General features: G+C 39.4%; 1 protein-coding gene across 18 annotated transcripts in view; it reads left to right on the top strand.

Moving 5' to 3' along the window:
• TNS3 (tensin 3) overlaps positions 1 to 23,559 on the top strand; it is a 265,299-nt gene that overhangs the window by 124,120 nt on the left and 117,620 nt on the right. For 12 of the 18 annotated variants that reach the window (XM_068936084.1, XM_068936082.1, XM_068936083.1 and 9 more), the window contains 5 exons: positions 1,883 to 1,924; positions 13,994 to 14,046; positions 14,874 to 15,045; positions 20,992 to 21,042; positions 22,235 to 22,357. In XM_068936084.1, coding sequence (XP_068792185.1) covers positions 1,883 to 1,924; positions 13,994 to 14,046; positions 14,874 to 15,045; positions 20,992 to 21,042; positions 22,235 to 22,357 — 441 coding nt within the window. The other 6 variants (XM_068936091.1, XM_068936092.1, XM_068936088.1 and 3 more) reach the window with 3 other exon arrangements.

Here is a 23,559-nt window from a genome sequence, read left to right as displayed (position 1 = left end):
TGAAGTCTCTGCTAGTAAGAAACTGAACCTCAGTTCAGTGACCTGCCAAAACCAGAGTTGATAGTTACAAAGCTGTATCTCTGGGTCAAAGCATCTTCCACGTGGCAGGCTGTGGAGTCTGATTTTTTTTTTTCAGATCTCTCCCATACTGGTGCCTCTGGGACACAGTTCTGTGGAAATTTATGGTCGTGCAGGTACGCTGGGGTATTTGTAATCTGCCTTGGGCAGAGGCTGGTACTCCTAGCTTGGGCAAACACTGTGTCCCTGTGTGTGTACGTGCTGCTTTAGCCTTTATTAGTGCTACGATGCGGCGAGTTACTTCCCAGTCTCGAAGTTGCAGGAGGATCCAGCTGCAGTCAGCAAGGTGATTCAACAGGAGGAATTGGGTTTTCTTTTTTTGTGCCGTTTTAAGAAGGTCTGAATCAGAAAGCAGTTTCTTGAGACTTTTTCCCTCCGTCCCCTTTGGGTGCGCTCTCCAAATAAGTAAGTTTTAGTACCAGTCGCTCTTTACCTGTCACTTAGTCTGTGTGTGTTAGTGTAGCAGTGAAATCTATGAAGAGGAGAAACAAGGCTTCTCTATTTTTTCACCTCTTCCTTTCTTGCCCCTTTTAGTTTATGCTTTAATTGGATAAGATAAAGCTGAGGTTTCATTTGTGTAAGACACTGTTTTGCGCTTCTCTTCCTAAACTCTAGTGAAGTGTCACTGGGTGCTGGGTTAACAGCTGCTGGGTTTCACTCCGGAGGTGACTGTGTTTCAGGGATGGATGAAGGGATCCTTCGGTGTGAAACTTGCACATAAGATTTTCCAGCCTGTGTAATAATTTGAGAGTTCGTAGGATGGATTGTGATGAGAAAGCTGTTACTACAGGAGCAACGTGATCTGGCTATGATTTAGCTTTAATGTCTTCTGAGTAAAACCTAGTTGATTTTTGTGCAAAATTTGAAATTGTCTTCTGAAGCAATCTTTTTAGGCAGCTAAACATTAACTGTTGCACACAGTGGACTCTTCCCTCTTCTGCATATCTGTGAACATTGAAGTTTCATGCAGTCTCCTCTAACCTGTGGCAGCTATTTAGTTCTAGTGCTATTTAGTTCTGTCATTTTTATGAGGGTTTTTCAAGATCAAATGCTTCTGTTATTGTCCCACTATTTATCCCTAATGGTAAAATCCTTAATCTAGAGTGTATATTCTCTCCTAAAATACTGTCTTGCCCTTGTTGAAGTTTTAGGCAAAAATTTTGAGGCCTTTAAACCCTATTCCTCTACTGTTCTTCCCCACTATATTACCTTAATTTAATGCTGATTGTAGTCATCATTAGAGAAGCAGGTAGTGATGGAAGATTATACTTCTAGTGATTCAGGTTAGATTTTCATATTAATAGATTGGCAATTTTTTTAAAAAGGTTTCTTTTTAAACCCAGAGAGATACAACTTGGTGCATTTTAAAACCTTGAGCAGAGATTTCACACAGTGCTTGACGAATGATCTCAGACAGTTCTCTTTTACCAGTACCCATAAAAGCGTGTTTTTTTTTCCTGTTTGTTTGTTTTCATCAAGAAGTACGGAATGAGAGAAACCCAAGAGTAGTTGCACGGTTAACTAGCACACACCTCTCTGTGTGCCGTAGCTTGGAATGAACCACCCTCAGTAGCTGAATGCTGGCTTACAAGATCTGAGTTCACGAGATGATCATGTGAAATAAATTCCTTTTATGTATCTGTTTTGAAAGATGGTTTGGTGATTAGTGCTGTAGAATGTATGTATATTTCTGAATGATTGATTTTTGTCATATGTATACATTATGAGAGGATTTTTTTACAATATAGTTAACAAACTCTCTGGAAAAACAAAGTCAATTTTATTCATTGTTCTTCTTTTGCAGCCCAATAACTCTGAGGCCTTTAAAAGTCATGTAACCAGAACTGTAAGTAATTATATTTTATTTATTTCTTTTTCATTTACTTAACCGGATTTACTTTCCTATTTGTGATTGTTCATTTTCATTACATCTTCACAAAGCATTTGTTGCTAGACATTTTCAAAGCACATACTTTGGTTTCTGTACTGTGTGAAATGATACTTTCATTAAGGTAAATAGTGGGATCGCTCATTTTCCCCTCCCCAGAGTTTATGCAGGCACAATGAAATGAACTCTGAGTTTCACGTTTCTATTGAGCAAGAGAGAATTAAAGAGGAAAAAAAAAATAAAATTTTATAATCTGATCGTATTCAGAGTAGTTCAGAAATCCAAGGCAGTTTTTCAGCAGGAAGAACGTTGGTTCTTGCGTTGTGATCAATATGCAGTCCACCTTTCTGCCTTTATTTCCTTAAGTTACAGTGTCATGTTATTTACAAAAGAAAAGAAACATCCATTCGTAACCTTACGTTATTCTTATTGCTGCAGTACTACTGGTACAAGTAGTATTAAACACATTTACCGAAGTGCAGCAGAACCCAATCTTCCATGTATTGGGAAAAGTTCTTAGAATGGGAAGTGTGGCATATTTCAACGCTGGCAACACTTATTAGCGTATTTTAGGACAACTTCTGTGAAATAAAACAAACAAGGAAGAAAAATAGTGACAGATGCTGTGCAAGGTGTGAAGGCTTTTTTGAGATCCTTTTACTATTGGTTTTTATCAGAGGTGCCAAGTTTATTTGGTTTTTTTTTTTTTTTGGAAGTAAATCATGAGAGGTACCTGTGAGTAAGTATTGATCGATTATCCTAGGCAGTATCACAGTAGGCAGCAGTGATGATTCACCATTGTAAAGGTGAGGTTAACATTTCAAAACAGGCAGGGAGAAGGACTTGCCAGATGCGTACAGTCTTCACCAATTGATTGGTCAGTTCAAGACCGTCAGCTCTCTTTTGCAGTAAATGAGCATCTGTTTTACAGTGTCAGTTGTGTGTGTGTTGCCTTCACGTTGCAGTGCTGCCTGTGGCTCCGTGCTGCAGGCTTCTGCTGGCGTCGCTCATCCGGTCTGTGCGACACGTGAAGAGTTCTGGGCCTAGGCTACCCCATGTAGGTGGGAGACCTTTAAAGAAGATGCATCTGTATTAGCAACATAGGTTATTTACTTGGGGTGGCAGTAATGGTTTTAGTACAACCAAAATCAGCTTTATAGTTGCATCCATACTGCTATCCACGCTTTTCCAGTAAAGTTGCAATTATTTCTAAGTTACTGGAATGTGTTTAATTTTGAAAACAGCTGAACTGCTTCGTTACAAGATCATTTCTTCATTCGCTTCACCCTTAACTTCCTTAACTAGAGAAATGAACTAAAACAGAAGTCAGAATAGAGCAAACATCTCAGTTATCTGTATATGAATAATCAATTTTGACAGCTGCTTCTAGTGTAGCAAATGTGAAGCAAAATAATGAGATGTATTGTCTGAAAATAATTGCAGATAATTTTCTATTGTTAATTGGAAGTTGTTAGCTTCATTGTATTACGCCTGAAAACTTCTGAGGGTTTTCTGTTTGTCCTGGTTGCTTATTACACAGGCCAAGGTCATGTTTTTCTCCTCCACCCTTTTTCAGTACATGTGCTAGCTCATGCACAGCCAGCCATTTTGAAGCAAACTTAATGGCAAGCTGTGCCTTTTCAGCTGTGCCTTTTGTCCTACTCTGTATTGTGTTGGTTATTATTTGGCCATTAATGCAGCATCTGAAATGTTTGCTAGTTGCTTTCCACGGGACAGTACCCTGGGAGCAAAGGGATGGTGGGGATGGGATGGGGATTGGGAACCAGGAGAAAGTTCCCCACTGAAACACTCTAGTAGGAATACCATCCTTCTCTGGAAAAGTGAGGAGTATAACGCTGGAGATTCATAACCAAGTACTGTCTGCAGCAGTGGAGCTAGATGCAGCCAGGGCCTCGATGAGGCTGTCGCAACTCCGCTTGTGTGTCCCGTGACTGCAGCACACACCCCATGTTGTACAGCGCTAATGGGAGGTGCATTCCTTGTCACTCTGCCATCTCGTCCCGCTAAATTTGTGCCATGTTTGTTCTCTTTTTGTTTTATTATCTGACTAGAAAGAGAATGGATTAACATGCCTGACCCTTAACATGCTCTGGCTCTGGGATTTCTTCTCCCTTCCTCCCTCTCCATTCCATTTTGCTCATGGCATTGGGCTGTTCAGGAAAGAAAAACTCCCTTGCTTTTTCCCAGCAACGTGGCTGCTGAAAGAATGTTTTCAGCATCAGCCACTACAGCTTTGTAGGGGAACTGTGAACATCAACAAAGAGAGTTTGGCTTGAATTCAAGATAGTATCAGAATCAAAGTTTTACTAACTAATAATTCTGATGTTTGGGGTAGCTCTGAGACATGAATAATATTTCTTTACTCAGGAAGTCAGAATTGCATTTCCTTACATTTAGAGGTCTTCCTCATGCTGCTGTGGCCTAGAATCTTATTTTATTCTTAATATTAAAAAAAAAAAAAAAGTGAGGTTTCTTGTTTCTAACAGTGTACACAAACGGCTAGGAGAGGTGATTCTGTCACTTTCTTTCCGGGCTGCATGTTGGTACACATAATTTTCAGTTGGTAAGTAGGATCCTGAATTGGGGATGAGTGTTTCATTGCTTCAGGTGTGATCTCTTGCATCTTTGTCTAGGTCAGAGAAACTCAGGAGATAATTTTGAAGTCTTTCTGTCTGCCACCATGTTTTTGTCTTTTCCCGCGTAGTGTATATCACTATCTTTTTAGTTGCACAGTAGAGCACATGCACGCAGAAACGTTGAGTTAGGTACCATTGACTCCTGCTGTTTGGGACTTGCATTAAGACCTCCCTCCATCCTTACTATAGCAGGTGTGTATGTACAAGATTACAAGATCTCTTGTACTGAATTAGATTGTCTGTGGATGGTATTTATTCCGGAAGCTGTTCCAAACTTCTGGAGTAATTATGAAGCTATGCTCTAACCAGAGTGGGAGCACATTTATTCTTGTAGTCAGTTGAGGTAAACTCCTTATGTAATACTTAACATGGTCCTACTTAAATACAGACGTAATAAGTTTCCCTTAAGTTTGCAGTTGAGCCCTACTCTTTGGAGAGCAACATGCAACAGATGTCAGATGAGAACTGTGCCTCTGGCAGATGTTTACACTGTGGGCCAGGCCATGAAAAAGGGGTGGAAGCAGTATGTAAAGCTCACTTTGTGCCTCTTGTGTTAGCCTCAATTTGAGGAGAAGTGTTTGAAATCATAGCAGTGTGGTCTGTCTCTGTATAAAAATCTTCCCCAAGGCACCTCCCCTGGAACACAGATGGCTTTTTGTGTGTTTCTCCTGTCACACTGCCTCGGGGCAGGAGAGCAGTAAAACACTATGGTTGCTGGTTTGCTTCTGAACAGCTTTTCCCATCTGACTCCTTCAGTGGGAACTGACAGTGTCAAAGTGTTGGCGATTTCCCTTGCTGTCTCGTCTGGGTGATCTAGCCCCTTAGTTATTCCCCCTAAGTAACCTTATTGCACAGTTACCTTTGAGCAACTTTGTCACCTAGTGTTGTCCACTGTGAACAGAGACAATGCTCTACTTGTATTTTGCATCGCTTTTTCTATTTTAACTGACCTATAAAGAAGACCGAGGCAGGAATAACAGGATATAGCGCTGTGAATCCTGTCATTTTGACGTGATCCTGTGTGTTAAGGGAGATGGACACGTTCCTTTCCTGGCGAGTGATCAAACTCACCTGGGCTCACGCAATGAGCCGTTGCCATTTGGCTTGGGAGCAGCCGGCGGGCTGCCTCTGTGAGTCAGAACTGAGGTGCGCTAGCAAAGGTCATGGCTTACGTGGCCCAAATGTACTGTTCCTCTCTGGGACTAATGCAGAAAATCACAAAGAATAAAGCTAAATCAAAACCCTGAGACCATAGGAAGCACAACCCTTTCTCTGAGAGAAAGAGGGAAAAATGGGGAAACGAAGAGCAAGGGGTGAGATGACTAATGTCAGTCAGAAAGGAGCTCCATGTCTTGATTAGCTCTTAAAAGGAGAAAGCTCAGGGCTCTGTTGGTTTGAGTGACTGCGTAGTGTGTGACTGAGGGAGAAGAGCAGGAGCTTGAAAGAAGGGAAAAAGGAGAAAACAAGAGTTGGAGACCTGGAGAGGAATGGAAATATTTTGGATCTCACTTGGGACTTATTATTTCTTCAGATCTCCTAGATAGCATATGCTAACCACAGAAAGGAACTGTGTGTGTTATATGGTTAAGCACAAAGATCATCCCTACAGATAGTGAAAATAAATGCGTGTATTGTGGCTGACATGGTTCTGTGGCAAGGATGTCTGTAACTTTACCGTGGCTTGACTTTTAATTTGCATTTTGATTGTCCCTCTGCTGTTTAAAAACAAACAAGCAAACAAACAAATGAAGCAAACTTTGGAGGAGCTGCCTGTCAGCCTCAGCTGCTCAACCTTCACCTGAGCAGCAAGACACACAGTGCAGCTGTTGCCGTTTAACATTGGTAATAGGTTACTGTTGGCATAAAATAGAGGCATTTTTAAAGTGTCCCATATCTCTGCACTAAGTATGAACTAATTTGCTTTTATATGTATTTTTTCCACACTCTTTAAAGGTATCTGGCTGGTATAGACCAGGGGCTGAGCTTTACAGCTTTCAGTGAGGGCAGTAGGAAGACAGAGCAAGCAGTTCTGCAAATCCGCCGTGTTGAATCTGTGAAGTCCCTTCCTTTTACTCGTTCTGGTGCCAAGCAGTAGTTGTCAGTTGTTGAAATGTGCCTTGCGTGAATGTCTCCCACCACCTACTCAGAAGTACTCAGCTAGCCAGACTGTTTGAAAAGCCTCTCCTCCATAAAGGAATTGCCACCCCATTTTGTGGAACGTTTACAATAAGACATTGAGTGTTGTTTAAACCTTCTGAGTGTTTTTTTTTTTTTGCACATTTTCTTTCTTTAAATCAGCTGCATTCTCCGTTAGAACTGAAGGGGCCACCCTTCATATGGCAAGGCACGTGCAAATCAAAACAGTTTGAGATGGCATCAAAGAGCCTGCTGGGTACTCAGGCTGCATGTGGTGTTTCAGTGTTGACACTCTCAATTCTAGCTCACCTAAGTAGGTGGAGGTGGGTAGCTGTTCTGCACGTGCGAGAGAGAGACTGCGTATGCAGGCTCCCTGTGTGATGGTGGGGTGTTAAGCAGCATTGGCTAGCGCTGGTGGCTAGCTTCAGTGTGAATTCTTAGTCTGGAGACATTGCAGAGTTAAGGCCTCAGAACCTTTATTTTTCTGCAAATCTCGAATATGTACAGCAGTAATATTGTATACGAAGGAAAGCATCAGTTGTGCCTCATTCTTGCTTGAATGTGAACTTTTGGGTGCACTCAGTATTCTAGCCTGCAAAGCCATTAGTAGCAGAAGTTTGCTACGTGCTGTCTCCTTTGCTATGAATTTCTATCCTAAGAAAAGGAAAAGGGGTGGATGGAAGACCCAGGTGTCCCAGGAACTGTCAGGCTGTGGGTAGTGCTGCCCCTCTCAATCCAAGGGAGCTGGAAGATGATGCTCCTGCCCCCAGTTGATTTCCTTGTTGCCCCTTCCGTAGATGGAACTGCTTATCGGAGTGCCCGCAAACCCAATTTAGATGAGCTGAGTTACGAAGCCCTCTGCAGTTAAGCTGTATAGGGGAGCCAGGCCTGCCTTGGCTGAAGTGTGTTAAGAAGGACTCAGGCGATCAGCTTTGCCAGCAGCGGAGAGTCAGGGTAGTCTCTGGTAGAGAGAGAGCAAGCTGGGATTTATAACTTCTGCAGATACTGCTATTTGCAAGGGGCACATCTGTGTGGACTCCTGCTGTTACACTGCACTGGGAAACAAGATTGTTATTTTTACAGAACACAGTATACAGAACAAAAATAAAATGTACAGCCAAATGAACATCTATTTGCAACAGAAATAATGATAAATCTCTTCTGCAGAAGTCAACTGCAAAAGGGATTTTTTTTTCCTCAGTATTTACAGCAGGAATAGATACATAGTATCACAGAGACGTTTATATTCACAAGGCATTATTCACGTTAGGGATCATTCTAAAGCCAGAGGCCAAAAGATTATGAAAATTTTGATTCTCATCCAAGACATCCAAACATATGTTTCTCTGTAACTTCTAAAAGCGGCTACTGTGTCAGTAGGAATTATCATCATGGAGCATTCCAGCTATCAGTGTAGTTCATTGTCCTGTCTTTTCTGCAGTCTCCCGAAGTGTATAGAACGGTTACGCTGTGCCTTAGAATAGGTTAGAGAATTTCTTCTGATCTCTATCCAGGCTTGGGAAGTAAAAATAATCATCACAAGCTTGGTTAAAATGCATTCAGTTATTTCTCTGATCTATCTCACTGTTCATATTCTTATTTGTGAGTATGATGTTGCTGCTTCAGACAATCCTCTGGCAACAAGTTCCGTGAGCTAATTAAAAGCTGTATAAAATGCATATAATTTTATGTACAGAATAGCTAATCAAGTTTCCTGGTGCTTATATCAGCATTAAAAGTGGGCACAAATAAAATATTGATATCCCAAATAGATCTAAGTTGTTCTTCCTAAATATGTCTTCATCCTTCTGTCACAGATTACTCATTGACTTGCCTTCAGAAAGCAGTAGTTTCTGCTCATGGAGGTATCCCCTTGCACCTGTTAATGCTTACCTTCAGGAAGAGCCTGGGAGAGAAAGAGATGAGCTGTGTGAATGCATGTCAGATCCTGGGGCCACAAATCTTCTGTAGTGCCGTTACCAAGAAATGCATATAGTTGCTGTATGGCTGTCTCAGCTGTTTTAAAACAGCTCCATTCTTGAAATCAGTAATTCTTGTATTCTGCTCGGATTGCCTTTAAGTGGACACTGTGTTATTATATGATAATTTGATGCCAGGGACAGGGCCTTGGAAAAAGACCACTAAATGATTTTTCATTTGCATTCCTTAGCCTGTCTTTGATTCTAATCTCAAGAAGGGTAAGTCTTATTCTGCCTGGCATTTCTGAGCCTGTGTGTGTGGCTCACACGTCTAGTTTTGCTTGGGTATTGGAGACTAGCAGCTTGTAGACTGAATTTGACTTCTCAGAGCTGTTATATAAAAGGTAGTATAAAGTATCAGTGTACTGATATTATGCAAATGAATTTATCTGGGGCAAAAAATTTATCTCCCTTCCTCCTTTTCCCCTTCCCTGGACTTTCTGGTCTCTGTTCCTCCCACTAGAGAGGAATTCAGCCTATGAAGTAGGCAAGCCTTCCAGTTGTCATCCAAGTCCCCTTATTCAGGACTTAGAAAGGATGCAGCCCTCTTGCAGAGAAATGGTTTCTACAACCATAAGACTTGATTGTCCCCCTTTCTTTTATTGAGAAGCTATCTTTCTTTATGGGCCAGAGGGGATGCAGGCATAGCAGAGAGGCTCAAGTCTCAAGGCCCCCCTTCCAGCATGCCTCATACCTGTGTCAGATGGCCTGTACCATCTGTTAATATCTGTGTAATCTATTTTTCATCTGAAACCTAGAAGAGTTTGGGGGACTAGAAGAGAGATTGTAACTGTGTGAGCCACAATCTGCTACTTGGGACAGCACAAGCTTGTTACTTAAGGTAGACCAAGTAATCCATAAGCAGTTTAACCCCTGGTGGTAGTGTCAGAGGAAGGTGAATAAAGGGGACTGATCGCAAAAGCTTGTTACGTTTGGACCTGGTGGTGGAATAGCTTTTCTTTAACTGCTATGCAATAGTTTTCCTGCTTCCTGCCCTTTCATTGACAGCAAGTTGTGCTGGGACACTTACCTTCTAGCGGATGCTGTGCTCTAGTGGAAAGATGCAGAATTAAATATGGGTCTGTTTTTTAGCTTTGGCATCTCCCAGGACAAGCTTATTTTGTGCTGGACTCTGGAAGCAGCTCCTCCGAGGACCGCATTTTTGAGAGAAATGGGTTAGCACACTCTGCAGTGCGTCTGAGACTGGGTGCGTGAGCCAGCAGTAAAAAGAGCAGTAAGGACAACGTGAAGGAAAGAGTTGCATGGCTTGAGTTTTCGTTAGGAAAGGGTGATGGCTCAGGAACTAGGATGGAATGAATTTGCTCCTTAATATCCTCCTCCTGTGGCTGGAGAGAAGACTATTGTAATTTGAAAAGCAATTGCTTCCCCCTGCTGGCTTTTGTAAAAACAATTGCAGCTAAACTCTGACCAAAAGACTCTTTGCACTTACGTATCTAGGGATAGCTTTTATTTGTTACTGTTTGGGATTGATTTGCACATATGTATACAGAGATATATAAATAAAATTCCTAAAAGCAGAATGAATAGGTGAATTGGAGAAGTTGGTGATTTTTGTCTGTTTGTTTTTTGTTTGTTTTTGTTTGTTTTTCCAAATTGGAAATATCCAGACAGCATATAGGGTCTGCATATGCCAGGGACTTGCCTGGCAGTCCCAGGAAGTAGGGGATCAAGGGCCTTGGGGAGAAGCTCAAGGAAGAATAACCCCGGGAATGTGTAACCTCAGGATGGTCTGTTTTAATGAGCAACAAATCAAGCGCTGTCACCACTGGATCTGTCTTAGTTATTACTTACTGCTGCATTTTCAGCCGTGTTTGATTAAATACCTCATTTTGAACCATTACTTTTCATTCCCCTTCCTCTTCTCCACTGCCTTTGGTTGACACACAGTCAAAATCAGGTCTAATTTTTGCAATTTTTTCTATGTAACTGTCCATCCTGGGAGACGTTGGTCAGCCTTTCTGTTCTTGGAGAGTTAGATAAATGTTTTGCCATATACCTGCAGTGTGTGCAGCAAGGCAGAAACTGTTCTGATACATGGACTGAGATGATTTTACCTTTCTGGATGGTCTGCTGTGTTTCTTTGAATCCTGTGCTTGGTGAAACTCACATTCTGCTGGTAGATATGTATGGCTTAGTCCTGGAGAAAGAACTCTCATCCCTGAAATTACCCTAAAAGAACACGTGGAAAAAAGAAAAGTAGTTACGCAAGTTCCAAGTCTTGTTTTAATTGGCTTCTAAGGTTGAATTCAGTCAGGAGCATGGTGAGCAGATCTTGCTCACGTTTACAGCTTGCTTGTTGTGAGGAAACTCTGTAACTGCTTCCTCACCTGTTTGAGATCATGTTGTAGGATGGTGTGTGTGTTATTGCTGCATGTTTCTACAAATCTTTAAAAAGCTTTTTCAGTAAGTACTTTGTCTCTGTAGTACATGACTCTGAAATATATTCAAGGTCATGTGTTTTTCTTCATTAGGTTTCAGTTAACAGTGATGAAGCACCACGAAAGTGTTTGAGCTGTGAGGAGAAAAGTTAGTGGTTTACTTGTTGCTAGTTAGTAAACAAGAAATCAAAATGTAGAAAAAATGAAAAAAGAAGGATGTCTGAAAGATGATTAAATCATGGAAGAGTGTGGGAAGGAGCCAGGATTTGGAGGATATATAGAAAAAGGGAGGTGTGTCCTTGACTGACCATTTGTCAACAAGTCCCTGATTGTAGTCAGTATATAATGTACAAGGTGATCTTGACCTTATGAGTGGTTAGGTAAAATTTAGCTGTACAGTGCCATATGTAGACAATGGAAAGTTTCACATGCTAAATCAAAGTATCCTTTTGAAGACTTGTGTGGTTCTGTTGATTTTGGGAGCTCTCCAGATGTTTCTAATTTGTATAAAAGTGTATCCGTAATGACAGACTAAAGAATATTGCAGCTGAGATCATGGAATAAAACTTGATACCCAGGCCAGATTTAAGAAGTACTAGAGTCCTTTTAAATTTTTTATACTTTTATGCATTTATATTTTTATTTTTATATCTTTTAAAGAAGCAACCAATCAGATAAAGGTTTAAACCATGATTATATTCAGAGAGAATTTTATTTTTTCCAAATAGCGCTGAAAATTTATGTTTTAAGCGATACCAGCTGTTGAATTGTGGAAGTTGACAGGAATATCCAGTTTGGTGCACAGAGTGGTAAAAGGTAAACTACTGGGCATTTCAGTGGGTGACAGGGCATGCACACAAGTACAGATATCACTAACAGCTTATCCTTTTGTGCTAGTGGTTTGCCCTGGTCAGTTTATATGCTGTAATGACTTTCAATGAAGTATCATTTTATCACTTTTTCCTTGGCAGAGGAAGCCCCCAAATGACTGTTTATTGGGATTAAATGGAAGATTAAGAGTAAAATTTTTGAAAAATGGTAGGGATGTTCCTTAAGCAATAGATACATCTATGTAGCCAGCAGAACCTAAGCAAGTGGAAAGAGAGACATGCTCCCCTGACTCCTTTCTAGTTATTAAAACAAACAGGCAGACAAACCCATGCACCCAGACCCTCACCCAAAAACTTTGTTCTCAGTTTTGGGTACTAGTTGTTTAACTGTAGTAGCACGTGTCTTGTATTACCTATAGCTTTTGAAATCCTGGGAAAGGAATAACTTAAAAAGAAACTGAAAATAACATGCAATGGCATAAGCTTCCTCATCTTCTGTTTTTCTACGTTGGTAGAGGTAGGGATATTTAGTACGTCTCAGCAACTCATGAGACTGAGACCAAGCACATAGAAGTAGCACATCTTATGCCACCAGGTGTGCTGGCTTAAAATTTGCCAGAACAGCTCATCTCCAGAAGTTTTGGCAAGAGACACGTCAGGCACGTGTTTGCGTGGCCCTTAGTTTTTCCCAGCTTTTGATACGCAGCGTCCTGGTTTGGAACGTTCTAAGGCCTCTTCCGTTCTGGCATGAGTTACTCAGTTTGGGAATATTTGTCGTGTGCTGATCTAAAATAGATAGGTTTTATCAAGAGTTCCAGCCATTCATTACCCTTCCTTTATATAAACTTTTCCATGAGTTGTTTTTTTCTGTACGGTAAGTATAAATTTGGGACAGGAAGATGAACAAAGAGCTTTTATGGGGTTACTGATGCATGATATCGAAGTGCACTTCTGATTTTCTGTGTAAAAAGACACATCTGAAAATAAATCTTTTTTCTTTTTATGTTTATTCAATGGTAATATTGTAGTAGCTATCTTTTTTCTAAAAACAAACAAACAAACAAACAAAAAAACCCCCCAAAAACCCGTGTACGACTGTCTGGAAGGGATACTGTCCCCGCAGATGTCTCTGCTTCTCTCCGTTACATACAAAGGGAGCTTAGGTAACAATGGCACTGGTGCTCAATTGTGAGATGTCTAAATTAGGTGAGAGAATTTCCATCCCTCACGTTCTTGGGAGAGAAAATTTTGATGCTCTTTAATGCCTAATTACTATTATTCAGCAAATAGAACTACAAAAGACATCTGCTAAATTCTCACAAAGCAAAATCATTGCAGTTCAGGCTTTTGTTCAGACTCACAGGGCCAGCTTACAGGAATAAATTCATATAAGCTCTTACATTTTTCAATACAAGAGAATCCGTTGAGAGGACTTTTCTTTGCAGTCAGAGGTTTTATGCCGAAATCCAAGTTCCGTCTCCTCAGAAGTCCATTGGATGTCTTTTCTAATCTTAACACAGAATTACCAAGAAAAGCACAGGCTTCAACTGCATTAGACAGCTAGTCTTTTTCTGGCAGTAGTGAATCTACTTGTGTTCTGTATCAAGAGCTGAACATAATCTGATCCAAACATAGGGAGATTATGCTCTCTTATCCCATTGTTGGTGTAGTTTGCCACAGTAATATTATGCAATACATAGCTGTATCATGCAAACTTTGATAATTAACTTTCTTACCTACTTTTGGCCGTAGAGAACTGTAGGGAGAGCAAAAATATTAAAATACATTTAACTTTACTTCCAAAGGTGCATAAAAGGTTAGAAGCCCTCTAGTAAGCGGAGAGATGGAGAGGTAGTGAAAAATAACATTTTTGAAGAGTTTCATGTAGTTATGATCCCTAAAGCCACAGTCATTACGCTTTTCTAAGTCATGGTACTTCAAACTGTGATGAATTTTGCTAAAAAGGAGGGGAAAAATGGCAGCAAGGAAGCTACTGGATTGACCAGTCTGCTTTTGCTTGTTTCAGAATTCCAGCAGTTTTTCAAAAAGCTCATCTTTCTGTTGTGACAAAGTATCACGGTAAGTACTTTCTTAATGTTTTGTGTAGTAGTGTCACATAATGCTATGGTGCTTTTAGGTTTTGCTGTTTGTGCTTTGGATTTTTCTAAGATCAGTCTTGTGAAAGAAATGGCCTGTTATGCAAAGACCATTTTACAGTACCTGTCTGAGAAAACAACTAGGCATGTTTGCAGAGCTTACGCTTAACTTAATGACTCTGATCTCCTGATTATTGTGTCAGGAAGGACACTAGGTAAGGTGCCAGGTTCGGTCTTCAGCCTGAAGAAGAAGCCAGAATTAGAGTAGACAGTATCTATAGACTAACCTGTGAGATAAATTGCATTACACTGGTGTTTGTTGCAGTTTGAGGAGGAGTTTTGGATTCTCCTCAATTTTACTCGGGACGGATTTCAGCATGGTGTATATCTGCAATGTTTTAGAGACTAGTGGCGAGTCTACCAGATTGTAAAGCGTTTGCCAAGTTCTGCACAAGAATAGATTCACGCAGCTGTGGGTATCTATTTTTTGTTATTTAACTCCCACGTTTTTTGCACTGCTGTTTGACAAAGTTGCTTATATTCATATTATTGCTTTTCTACGTTACTGTTGTCGTTTTGAAGAACTCTGATTTTTGGCTAATTCAATTTTATAATAATAATATATAATTATATAATGTATAATTGGAGCTTTATAGGCATTTCATAAATTGTAATTTTAAAGAAAATATGGGGAACCGCAATGCTGACTGATTGCACTATTTGAGTCCAAGTTGCAGCAGCTTCTCACTAACGTGTTGTGTTTGTTCTCTGCTGCTCTGTTCTGAACTGCCGCATCTGATTTCTTCACAGGAGCGCAGACTTTGATCACATTATGGAGGAAGGTTATGAGCTTGACCTCACTTACATCACAGAGCGGATCATTGCTGTATCCTTCCCTGCCAGCTGTTCTGAGGAAACGTACCTGCACAATCTGCAAGATGTAACCCGAATGCTCAAATCCAAACATGGAGATAACTACCTGGTACGTGCAGGTTTATTTGTTTGTTCTGCCTCCTCCTCTATCCTGCAGGAGGATGACTTGTAGGTTCACTTATACCATTATAAATTAAACATCACTCATCTAATTTCTCCTTGGTCCATGTTTACAGCTTTGCAAGGAAGAGCAAGATTTCCAGTAGTGTTTTATGCTGTTAGTCAAGGACAGATACTAAAAGCACTTTCCTATTGGTGGCACTGCAGTCTCTATTTCGGTAGTGCCAAAAGTCAAATGCTGTAGATTACTTGTAAGGACTGTTTTCATTGAGCAAAGTATGCTCTTCAAACATCCACATGTCACACTATAGAATACACTCTTCTAGCAGTCAGTAACATCTGGATTTTCAGCTAGGTATCTGATGGTCTCTCACCATCAGGCCTTGGCTGTCTGCTGTTGTTTGTGAAACAGTGTATAAAGGTAGGGTTGCTGTTTATGTGTTCTGTCCAGCTCTTTCTTATAAACTTGATGTAGGTCCATTTTTTCCTGCTGTTTATTTTTCTACAGAGAATTAAGTCACAAGCAGATTTCTGATGAGCTTCATATACAGTATTGATTCTTTTTTTTTTTTTTTATGATGACCCAAACTATTATTTTCTTATGCTATTTTCTGCCTGATACATCTGATCCCTGTGGCATGGATCGTCTAATTTGTTCTCTGAATGGGAATTTAAAGCAGGGCCGTTATTTTTTTTAACTTGCTTCTGTTAAGTACGTTTTTAGTCAACATGTGTAAACTATTAGAATCAAATCCACAGCTTCAGGAACATAAACTTGAGTCATTACAGAAATTAGTTTCTGGAGTGATTTCACCTAACAATGAAAATATATTTTCCTTTGCTTACAGACAGAGATAAACACATAAACACATTATTCATCCTCAGGATGCCGTTGTAATACTTGTAATATTATTTTGCATCCTCAGCACACTCCCTTCTTGCCCTCTGCTTCTGTTCCATCAGACACTTGTAGCTTGTAAAACACAAGACAGTAATAGTTTGCAGGTGACCTGGACAGAAAGCTTTGAGTTTAAATTCACCTGCTGTCAGTAGCCTTTCCCATGCGATAGCACTATTTTGGTATTTGCGAAATAAGTTTGCAGTCTCTGTCCACTTAAACCTCATTAAGTAGCTGATGTGCTTATCTGACGTGCTTATGGTGAGGGCTGGTTGGTTGGTTGGTTTGTTTTTTAGGGTGAGAAGAAGCCCTCCCCCTAAGAGGGGTTGCAATCAATTTCTGTTGCAAAGTTTTGCTTTTTTATTTTTATTCTAGCCAGTGCTTTGGAAATCCATTTGCAAAGTATGCCTGATTCCCTGTGGCAAACCGCGGCCAAGTTGTAGAGCTGGAGAGCTCATTTTTAAACAATATCTTTTGTTTCTCTTGCTTCAAAGACCCCTTCAGTGTGTCCCAGAGGCGCTTGTATAGCATAAAAAAGGTACAAAGTGAGCAATTCTACTGAAATTGATGAGGAAGCTTTTACTCTTTTATTGGATTAGGACCTCAGCTGGCAGAGCATATGTATAAACCAGCATTTACTGTTTCGTACCTAGTTATTCTCCCTTTTGATTTTTCTATGTGTTAAGCTGTTGTCACTACAGTTGATAGCGAAGACAGAGAAGAGGAATGAAACAGCCAAAGAATTAAGTGGGCATGTTGTTGCCTGTTTTAGTCGCAGTAAGTTACAAAGAATATGATTTAAAAAAATCACAAATATTTACTTTACTCTAGCAGTAGGAGATTATACTTTGATAGTCAAAGAGCAGAGTCATTTATGGAGAGATAGAAGCCTCTCCGTAGCTTAAGCTATTCTTTGCTCTGCTTTGTTATCCTAAGAAAGAAAAAAATTTTTCTTTTTAACTTAAACGATTCTCAGAAGAACTCAGACTTTTCTCCAGCAGTGAAAACTTTCAAAATTGAATTTGTGTAATGTCTGTGTCATTTTTTGTGTTTGTATGTGTGTGGTCTTGGTCAGCAGAGGGAAGTCACATTGAAAAACCCAAGGTTTTTAACCAGAGTGATCCAGGTGATGTGTCTGTATTCATGCAGAGTTGTAAAAGAGCTATTCTTTAAATGCTAATAGCCTTTTATAAAAAGCTAGCTTTTGTATCAGAAACAGCAAAAGGTTTTTTTTTTTTTTTAATTTTATTGTTTTGCATTTATAATGAATTAAGAGTCTTTGAATTGGACAGAGAAAAGAAAGAACTGAGAGGGATAAAGTATTCCATAATAGCATTGTTAAAAAATAATCTTTATAGTGGCCAAGAAACAGTAGCGCATTGATATGTTTGCTTTCATGCAATGTATTTTCATTGACAGATCCTTTCTGCAACAAATACTTACTTGAAAACCCAAACTCTTCAAAGTAAGGAGAATTAAAGGATAGAATGAATCATCCTTTTATTCCCTACCTAATAAGATGGCCCGTCAGGTACAGAGGAATGCATATTTTATTGCAAGGAAAGATTCATAGGCTTGACTCCAAACAAGCTGTTTTCCAAAAGTACTTTCAAAATACACATAGTGCAAAAATCTCTCAAAAAAAAGAGAACAGCAGTGTGAAAGATTCAATTTGCATAAATAAATTTGCCATTATGTTAATGTTTTGAACAACTTCAGTAATGAATTTCTCCTGTAATATTGACTAAAAAGTCTGCTGTGCGTTACACTTGTAGGACAGAAGTAGTGCTCAATTGTTCAGATATTTTGAGCTCTTTAAAAAAAAAAAAAAATTCATTATCAGCTTATTAGTCTGATTTTTTTGCACTTGTTTCCTGAAAAAGAACGCTTTACTGTTTAAGGTCCATGACTACGTATACTTTTTTCACTATCTCTAACAGGTTTTATTTCAATGTTTATTATTTATGGTTGCCAAAGCATTTCTCTTGATAGAGATTTAGAGCAATGATAAATAAACAAGTTATGTCTGTTGCTCTGTTGGTGAGCTCTGGTTACATTTTCTGTATCTACAGTAACTGAAAGGTAACAGAGTACTTTGAAGAGTAAAGTATTATAAATTAGCTCACTCTCGTTAGACAGGTACGAGCATGGGAGCGTACAGAGCAGCTGATGAGCAATAACTCATTTGTGTCACGGGCGTTCAGAATCTGCCTGTAAATACTATTCTCTAATTTTGTGGTTAGTTCTTTTCTTAAAAAGCAAAACAAACCTCAAACCCGCTACTACCGTTTATAAAAACATTTCAGTCATTACCTTAAAATTTTAACATACAGGTATTTGTTTTTGGATAGAATATCATAACATTGCTGTGCGTGTTCTTGGTCCTGCCTATGTAAATGATAGAGTCAAACTTGTATGCTGCTGTTGCTTGCTAGATGGAACTGTTTGGTAATTTTTGCTTAGGGTTCGTTTTGAACTACCTATGTAACAGAAACCCTCCGTTTGCCCTGCTCTTTTCTCAACTCGAGGCCTTCAACACTGATCTCCAGCAGGCAGGTGTGGTCCCACCCAGAACAGTGTTGCCTACCTGCTCTCCCAGCCTCTTCCCCTTATCGGAGCAGGCTGCAGGCTGGTGAGTTGTTCCCCACTCAGCCTGTGGTCTCGTAGGACCACAGGGACCTCCCTCGCTTCCCCAAATTGCCGCCATGTGCTCTTTGTTTTTGTTCTCTGGCACGTGATTTTGTACTTCTGGTCATCTGATTAAAGAGTAAGCCAAACGTCTCACTCTTCAGTGCCTTCATAAAGGTCTACTGGCCTTCTCCAGCTAAAAGGTCTCTTATTTTTGTTCTAAGGTGTTAGCGAACGTTCAGCAGAGTGAGAGAACTAATGTTACGTCCCTTGTAAAAGCTTCTTCTCGGGCCAGCATTGAATCATGTATGGGGGGGCTAGGGGAGTCTTCCTCTCTGCTGTGTACAAGAAGGAGGATATATTGCTGCTTTTTTATTTTTTAAAATGTTGATCTTAAAATTGAGGACAAAATCACTTAAATTTTAGAAAATTGAAGGCTGATGCTTCTCTTTGCTCTACAACATGCAAGTAGACAGACCTTGGATATATCAAGCAGCAGCTAAAAAGGATGCAATTGATCTTTGACTTGCATCTTTTTATAGCACGTACTTATGTTCAAAGCCTTCAGTGACCTCTTATTTTGTTTCCTTGCATGAAACGTTGGTTCCTCTAGCTTCTGATCTCCCTTCTGAGCAGACAGAACTCCTATAGTATCCCAGTCTGATCTCTGCTACTGCATAGCTTGGTAGAGACTTGAGTAACAGGACATCTTTGAGTTTGGCATCTGATGCAGCAGTGACAAATATCCACCATGAACACGGCCATATCCTGACACACAAGAATTTTAAACTGATCTTAAATATGAATATAGCAAGCTAATGAGTATAAATGAATAAAGAATGAAAGTTCTTGCAAAATTACCATAGCACTTTTCCTGTGGAAAAACTCTTAGGTAATTTATCTTACACACTCTTAAAGAAAATTTTAAGAATTCTGTATTGAGAATACAGCTTTCCATTAAATTGCTATAGTATATAGTAAATATTGAAGCTAATAGAAAAATCAGTTTTTCTTAGTCACTTACATAGAACACTCCCTCATCCAAACTGCTATGGAAGAAAACGCGCATGTAAGTTTTTGTCTGTGGTTTCTCTCTTCAGCAGTGATCTGTTTAAAATGCAAACAGGATATTGGAATAAAGACTATTTCCTAATCATATAGGGATGTTTTAAGCCTTCTTCTTATGGTTTGACTTTGGTGGAAGTGGTGTGTGCCATTTACGCTCCTGTGTATTTCCAGACACTTACGCAGTTTAAAATACAAGCTCTTTTTTTCTTATTGCTTGCTAATTTTCAGGATTTCTTCTTTCTTTGGGTGAATTTCTTGTTCAAAAAAAAGTGTCATTTTCCCTGAAGATGGTGTTACGGTTTCCTGTTTTTGCCGTCTCTATGAGGTGGCTGCATGGTAAGTTTCTTCAAGCTACCACCTCAGTGAGCACCAGGCGCTGGTTTCCAGAGACGAAATGATTTCACTTCTTTGACCTGTTTCGCTGTTAGGCTGCTTTGCTGAGACTGCTGATGAGAGTGCTAGCTAATTCCAGATGGGATGTACTTATTAGAAAAGGGTCCTTAACTTGTCCATAGGTAATAGTAAAGTATATAATGAACTTCTCTCTCATTTATGTTTGTGCCCTTTTTCTCCCATTCTGACAACATAATGAGACTTTTAAAATGATTATGAATATCATTTATGTTTAGCTCTGAGTGATATAAAAAGCCGTATTATGAATGAGAATCTGGCTCAGTGGCCCTATTTTAGTTGTTCAGTCCTAGTGTTATTGTTTGATACTGGTTAGAAGTACTTCCTAATGAAAGTGTCAAACATACTTGTATGCCCTGCTTTATGTTCGTTTATCAATCTGTCTCCTTGTTAAGCACTAACTGTATGATAGCTTACTGTCTGTAGGTTAACAGAAGAGTTGGGATATTTCACAGGCCAAGTTACAGCTAAATAGCTAGGCTATATCTTCCCTGTGAAGGTCTCATTGATGAACTTCATTCATGGCAGGCACTCAAATTCAAACATATGGGACTGTGCCACCCTCATACATGTATTTTTTATTTTTCCTGCTTAGTACAGCAATTTTGCATGATGCCCAAGGTCTTTCGTTATACCTTTGACTAAAGTAAAACAATAACAAATAATTAAAATGATGCAGGATTTTATTGTCATTTTTCAGTTTAATTTCATCCCTAATTTCGTCTTATAATTTCTGAACTTACTGTGGGGAGCACCTAAAATACATTTGCTTGCGTTACCTGACTTTAAATGTTAATTTGGTTCAGTAAAACAGCAGCCTGAAGCCCTACCACTATCATTTCTTCTAATTATCATGTGTTTCAAATACAGTGATTTACTGCATAAATTATGAAGCCTCAATGGTTATTTTTTTTCTTTCTTTCTGAACAGGTGTTAAACCTTTCTGAAAAGAGATATGACCTTGCCAAGCTTAACCCAAAGGTATTGGTTCTTTTCCATGACATACCTCTCCTGCTAGTGTTAAATGCAACTTAAATGGCCTGATAAGCCCTGAAGCTATACAAGCCCTGATGTACAGAGTAAGATAACAAGTTTTGGAAGACGTTAGAAAACCACATGTGCCTCCCTTTCAGTTTTTTTTTTCCCCCAAGTTCTGCTTTGTGCCTGTTAGATCTGTGCTTCACAAAGCTATTTCTATTTTTTTCTTTGACTTTGCACACTGGACCACAAGGAAAGCCTGCTGAGGCTACTGAAAAAATTCCTACTGAGTGAAGTCAATTTTACTCCAAGTGTACTTTCTTTGTATGCCTGTGGGATATTAAGGGTCATATATTGTAGTATATAGTCTGATGACTGAAGCTAGTGAACTCAGTTCAAATACAAACTTTGCTTTTGTATTAACTTTTCACAGTTACTTCTCTGCACAGTAGAGACTTAATCAAGCATTATAAAGCCAGAGGAGCACAGCTATGTATTTATAGCAGTAGCTTTACAGGGATGTAAGATGCCTGAGGAAAATATTAGTAATACTGTTAACATTGACACGTAGGCTATTTTCTTGAATGCTTGCAAGGAGCTTAAATAATTCATTATTACTGTTCTTGGTAGGGTTAAATATTGTAAACTGTTAAGTAGGCATATGTAACAATGGGTCGAATAAACAGTATTTTAAAGCAACTAAAGGTAAATGGAAACTATGAACAAAATTTTGATACATCAAATCTGTTGTGTGTGGAGAAAACCCGCCCACACAAGCTAATTAGAAACCATCACAAAATTGGACCGGCTCAGCCAAAGTTTTGTTGTAATTTTAACATCTAAATGTTTTTTGAAAATACCTGAATTTCTAATTTAAAAATCACTCGGAAATCAAGATCTTCAGAAATTTTATCTGACAAATCAGTGGGTTTTTTGGACAAAATTACTAGTCAATATTGGAGAGGAAAAAAAAAAAAAGAAACCTCTCAAGACAAGAACACCCGCTTCTCCCCACCAAGAGACCTGCAAAGATATTTTGCTTACATCATGGCATTAGAAAGTAATATAGTTGTGGCATGGTTCTCTTGCGCTGGAAGAAGTGAGGAGACTCTTTGTCATCATAATGTTTGAATCTAGAATTAGAATATGTAGTGCTACAGGGTATTTCTTGTGAAAGTTCTCTGTTTGATTGCAGATTATGGATGTGGGCTGGCCTGATCTCCATGCTCCACCTCTCGATAAGGTGTGCACCATCTGCAAGGCTATGGAGTCATGGCTGAACAGCGATCCCCAACATGTGGTGGTGATCCATTGCAGAGTAAGTGAGCTTTGTATGTACTTACTGCCTATCAGTCTGAATTCATATTCAAAGTTTGCCTTTTATTCTTACTCATATTTAAAAAAAAAAAAAACCCTCTGTTTTTAGTGTTGGAAACTGTGTAGTAAATTCTCAGTTGATTTAACTAGCCTTAAGTCCACTGACCGTGCATGCTTATGTTATCTACACCTCTTTACGATAGCTAAGGTTCCCGCATGTACTCTGGACATAGCATGCAGTGTGATGTTAGTTTATTTCCTTCAAAGGTCAATGCTACATCTGTGAGCATATTTAGAGGCTTGAGATTTTCCAACTCAATAGCAAACTCCTTAGAAGCCTTTCGTGTTCTGTGGCATTTACTGATTTTGTTGCTGTATGAGGTAGCAACATCTCACAGGCTTCACTTCAGTCAGTTGAGTCTAGCTCACAGATCAATAAAAGTAAGTGTCCAAACTGCCTTCAGTATGCAAAACTGGGTGTTCAGGCAGTTACTGTCACAACTGAATACCTTTCTTTGGACCTTGTTTTGGTGTCCATATTGAAAAACGTGGCTCAGAGTGTTGGGTATATAGGCCAGTGGCTACACTGGCTGCTAATCTCTTTCGAGTGGGCTGTGGTTGTAGTCAGTAGGAAACGAGGGCATTAAATACCTTCTGGGCTCAGACAGCTTCTAACTGTGTAATTGCAGTAGTGCAAGGTTTCACCTTCTGCTCACTTGCTCAAAATAAAGAGAAATAGAAAGAAATGTTAATAAAAATAGATAGTATGAATTCAGAACTGAGTTGGCAGCTGTGCTGGAGTGACACCATTGATTTCTTAACAACTGCAGGACTGCAGCCAGGAGAATGGCTCATATGTGGTGACACGATAGCAGGAAAATCCACAAAAGAAATGGCACAATGCAGAGAACATGATGCTTTTTTGGTCATAACTGCATTTTCAGTTTAAAAAAAAAAAAAAAAGTTGCTTGGCATTTTATATACAAAATGGTAACGTATAACTGTTGATTAATTCCTTTTGGTAATGACTTCAAAATTTCCCACCGGGATAGATGTAGCTGTCCTGTGTCAACTGAAAGTCTGAAAGCATCTTGAAACCAGTGAGAATTGCCACTCAATAATTTGTACTGAATTTAAGACACGTAAACTATTTAGTAGGGTTTTGAAACATTTTTGAAATACTCTATAGAAAAATAAGCAATA

This window comes from Struthio camelus, chromosome 2 (assembly GCF_040807025.1).
Source record: "Struthio camelus isolate bStrCam1 chromosome 2, bStrCam1.hap1, whole genome shotgun sequence".
In the NCBI taxonomy this organism is placed as follows: Eukaryota; Metazoa; Chordata; class Aves; order Struthioniformes; family Struthionidae; genus Struthio; species Struthio camelus.
The sequence above is the reverse complement of the archived record's forward strand: the minus strand, read 5'-3'. Positions and strand labels throughout refer to the sequence as shown.